General features: G+C 46.6%; 1 protein-coding gene across 1 annotated transcript in view; it reads left to right on the forward strand.

Moving 5' to 3' along the window:
• Positions 1–3,931: 3,931 nt before the first annotated feature.
• Positions 3,932–4,326, forward strand: part of NCKIPSD (NCK interacting protein with SH3 domain) — a 36,674-nt gene continuing 36,279 nt past the window's right edge. The window contains exon 1 of the mRNA XM_009573013.1: positions 3,932–3,970. Within this exon, the coding sequence (XP_009571308.1) occupies positions 3,932–3,970 (39 nt within the window). The remainder of the gene's footprint in view (positions 3,971–4,326) is intronic.

The following is a 4,326-nucleotide window of genomic DNA, read 5'->3' on the forward strand; positions in this document are numbered from 1 at the left end:
AACATAGCTAAACTTGCAATTCTCAAGGTACTTTTGTAGGTCAGTGGAAACTGTCAGTCTGTCTAAATTTTGCAGCACAGAAAAATTGTGTGTTGTCTACTCCTGCCGTCTGCCAGTCAAAAAGCAACTCGGGAGGCTGCAGGGTCTTTAGTTCACAATTTTCTGGGGTCTTTTTTGGCTTGTGCTCTGTCTTTATGATCATGCATGTAACAGTCATAGTTGTAAGACACTGCTATAGATCTCAGTGGTATCTTCGTTTATTTTTGGGCATGAGTAGCATTAGCTTTGTCATTGTCCCAAAAAAGCTCGATTGCATTGACTCCCTGGATTTGGTGAGTGTCTGGGTGCTGATTGCATCAGCAGAAACATCCGATTTACCAAGAATAAATATGCTTGCAGGAGCAGCTCTCAGCTAACAAACACATTGGCATACTTGGGTATTTTGTCTATGGCCAGTTAGCATGATCTACCTCTTGACAGGGCAGCCCATGTGGAGTATTTCAGCCCCTCTGATACCCCCTCCCTTGCTGCCCTGCACCTGCACCCTCAACAGTCTTTAAATGGCTTTGCTATAATTAGCTGGCACGCCTAACTTCATATAAGTTTTGTGTATAGCACTAATAAGCCAAAAGAATGAATAGCATGCCCTGTTCGGTAGTGCTACTCTGAACGTGTCGAAACATATAGCTACCAAAATCCATGATAGGGGAGCGAGGGAGATGCCTGTTTTCTTTCAGAAGGAAAGTGTCCCGTCTTGCCTTAGCTTTACAATGACCCACCTGAACGCAAATGAGCATTTGAGGGTTATCTTTTGCTGGGAGCCCACCTGTCATACTTCTTGTTTAAATCCCTTAATGAGTATTTTGTACCCAGGTTAAAGTCATGAAGGCTGCTGGCAGCCGGAGAGAGGCTGCTGGGACTGGACATGCCGTTCTACTTGGGTGGAAGACTTGTTTGGGATTCCCATCTTGGGAAGTACCTGCCCAGCACAGGGGAGCTGGTCTGTACAACCTGAAAATGTTGGGGAGGATGTGGTTGGGTATCCTGGGGTTTCCTAGTACTGATATTTCAAATATCTGTGCCTGTGACCCAGGGGAGGCTGTGGACAGAAGAGAAATTGCCAGCGAGATCCCTATTATGGGAACATTATATAGAAATGAGGGTTTTTTTGGGCACCTACTTTGGAGAAATTTTGTAAGTGTGCTTGCTCTCTTGGGTGCCTGGCCTGAAACGCCATTTGTGGGAGAAGTCCTCAAGGATCTCGGTCTACCTGATGTGCTTGAGAGTTGTGTGAAGGGATGATGGCAAAAGGACTGTTTATAAGTAATCCCTCCACCTTGGAACGAGCTTTGCTCGGGAATGTGGAGCTGTTCTCTTTGAGCAGAGGGACAGCATAAACCCAGCCTTTCTGATTGCTGTTACTCTGCGGTTGCTTGGAGCAATTCTACTCCTGGAAACAAATACTCAGGTTTTTCCATATGGTTATTTGGGGGTCATTTTATTTCGGAGTAGGTCGCCAGATATGATCTGATCACATCACTGTGATAAGCTGTGTTTCGGGTCGGATGCGCAGGTAACTTGGAGAAATGCTCATTACAGAGGAAAGTGCTGGGTTTTCTGTATGAGTTAATGTGGTTTCTGATCCTGCCCTGCTGGCTTTCTTTTTATTTTCGGGTGTGTAGGGAGAGCTGCATCCCTTTATGGCAGAAGAGGCAGTGTTTACTCTGCATGCAGAGTCCAGGACACAGGAAAATTATTTTCTAGCCAGCCTGTTAACTGATCCTGCAGCAAGCAAGCTGCCTTTGATCGTTCCGACTGGAATCATCTTTGTTTGCGGAGAACTTTCCAAGGCCTCTCTCGGGTTTGCTCACGGTAATGCAAAGCAGGTTTTCATCTTTGCAGTGACAGCTCTGCAGGAAGGAGCACTGGCTGCGCCGGGCCTGGCAGCTCTGATCCCGGCGCTGCTAAAAAGATCCTGGGGATTTGTGTCTGGTTTACAACTTTGTGCAATTTACATCTGTCCAGGAATAAAACTAGCTGATGACTTTCCTGTGTTTGCCCCGTGAGGATGGAAGCTCTTTTCCCTCATTAGTGGCTTTAATAAAGTACATATGGCTGTTCACACAGCGGGTACCAGAAAGCTGCACTTGTTCTCTGCGTGGCAGACTCGGATCGGTCATGCCCAAGCCCACAGGTTCTGCGCTCCCTTGGGTGGTGACCTGTCCACCCTCCTTGCCCCTTCTCCTTCATGCCTGGCCGGCGTTCCTGGATTGTTAGTCTGTGCCCGCTGCCAGGTCTGCTTTCCCATGTTCACCGGGGCCGAAACAGCAGGTCGATTTTCTTTTGCAGTCTCCCCTTTCCTCTTAAGTCAATAAGAGACACTTTACAGTTTGTCCATCGTTTTGGGGTTGGGCAACACGGTAATTATGCCCAAAGAGCGTCATAGCTGCAGTTTGCCGCCTTCTGTCCCTTTCCAGAAGGTTGGTCACGGGAGAGGGAGGATTTTGGAAGAAAAGCTGATAAATCATAAATTCCCGTGCAAGATGAATCACAAGTTATTACCTCTTTCTCAAACACGTAACTGCATGCTGTTAAATCAGTGCCAGTCTGTGGCATGCAGGAGGAAAGTCCCTTTCGGTTAACACGTACATACGTGCTCTTCTCTTGCATCTGTCTTTGCGCATCTGTTGAATTGCCAACTTACTTGCAGTTTTTCCTGCTTGACCCCTGGAGACTTACTCGATCCTCACGTGCTGGAAATGTACTCCAGGGTGGAGGTGAATGAAGTGAAAGAGTTGAACTTGGCAGAAATTTGAATTTCTTGGTCCTGCCTCTCATATGACTGTCACCTTTCCAGCATTTTGCTACGATCTCTGCTATGGAAATAGATTTTGGAGGAAAACTGAACCAGAAGAAGAGCCAGAACTTGCACCGTTTCCCAGACTTGTTCCTTCCTCTGGGCTGTCTCCTTGTCCCTTGTCCTTGGCAAGGGGCAACGCTTGGCAAACCTGATTAACTGCAAAGAGTGTTTCTGCGGCTGGGTCTTCAGCCCACATCCACATTTTCGCCAATTCAGTCAAAACTAAGATGGGCTGAGACTAGCACCCTGTAGTCTGCCCAGTACTCTGGGAAGTTAGAAATTAATTGCTTTTTTGATCATATTTAATATAGGGGCTTTCTCATGTACCTCTGCTAATTGCATGCAAGGGATCTAGGAGCTGTACTGAATCTCAGTGAGCAAAGGGCATCTGTAGCGTTTTTTTGGGCTACCGAACTGAAGACTGTGCAAAGACTGGCACAACCCCTTCTGTTGGGCTTTTTTTTGCAACTTTTAATGCTAATATGTCAAAAGTCCTGGAGTAACTGCTAGCACTTCACTGCAGCTTCTTTCCTTCCACCTTGATATATCCTGGTTCATAATCCTGAGCTTTCATCAAAGTAGAGGCAATCTGCAGTTTTCTTTTTCAGTGCAGATCATAGCTCTCATATATGTGTGTGTTTGTATAACTTATATATACATATATATAAGTAGAAACATAAGTTTCCCCTGCACAGATGCAGTGTTGATCATGTCTGATACTGACTTGGCTTGACAATTTTATGCCAAAAAGATGCTAAACAGGTAATCCTAAAGAGAGGGCCAGCTCTGTTGTCTGGGGGCTGTTCACGTGGGACAGGCTGAGCCAGAGAAGTTCCCTGAAGCATTGAGAGCAGTAAGAATTAAGGCAGCAGAGAACGGCAAGATATGTAAGTATGTGTTGACTGCTTTATTTTAAAAACTTCCTCTGCTTTTATCCTCTTAGAGCGTTTTGGCTTAAAAGACATGTTCTGGTTACTGGAGGGCACAGAATTACAAGGGGAAGGAATTGGTGGCTGATGCTGATCATCGTGGCCGGTAAAGACGGTCTGAGCGTGGCTGGAGACACCCAGGATGAAGCATTTCCACCTTGGGAAGTACAAGTGTGCAGTGGTGGGTTGCATGCGTTTCATTGTTCCTCAGCGTGTCTCTGCCCCCTTCTCTCTGACTGCCGCTCCCGGGAGTGAAATCGGTTGAAGTTTGGTTGCTGTGCATCCCTCTGCTGCCCTCAGGGTTTTATTTATTCCAAATGCCACTCGTGCCTGTACTGTCCCTAGTTTATCTCTTTTTGCCAGGAACTCTGGCTTTTGCTTTAGCACGATTTGCACAACTTAAGCCCTTTCCCCGGCTATTCCTTCTCACCATTTCTCATTTGCGCAGGCTGTCTGTCTGGGCGGCTGCTGTCAGCACACAGTGGAAAAACACCGATCTGTTAGAAACCCACTATAGCATATCAGCAGGCATTCCAG

The sequence above is a fragment of the Fulmarus glacialis genome, unplaced genomic scaffold (genome assembly GCF_000690835.1).
Source record: "Fulmarus glacialis isolate BGI_N327 unplaced genomic scaffold, ASM69083v1 scaffold20252, whole genome shotgun sequence".
NCBI lineage: Eukaryota > Metazoa > Chordata > Aves > Procellariiformes > Procellariidae > Fulmarus > Fulmarus glacialis.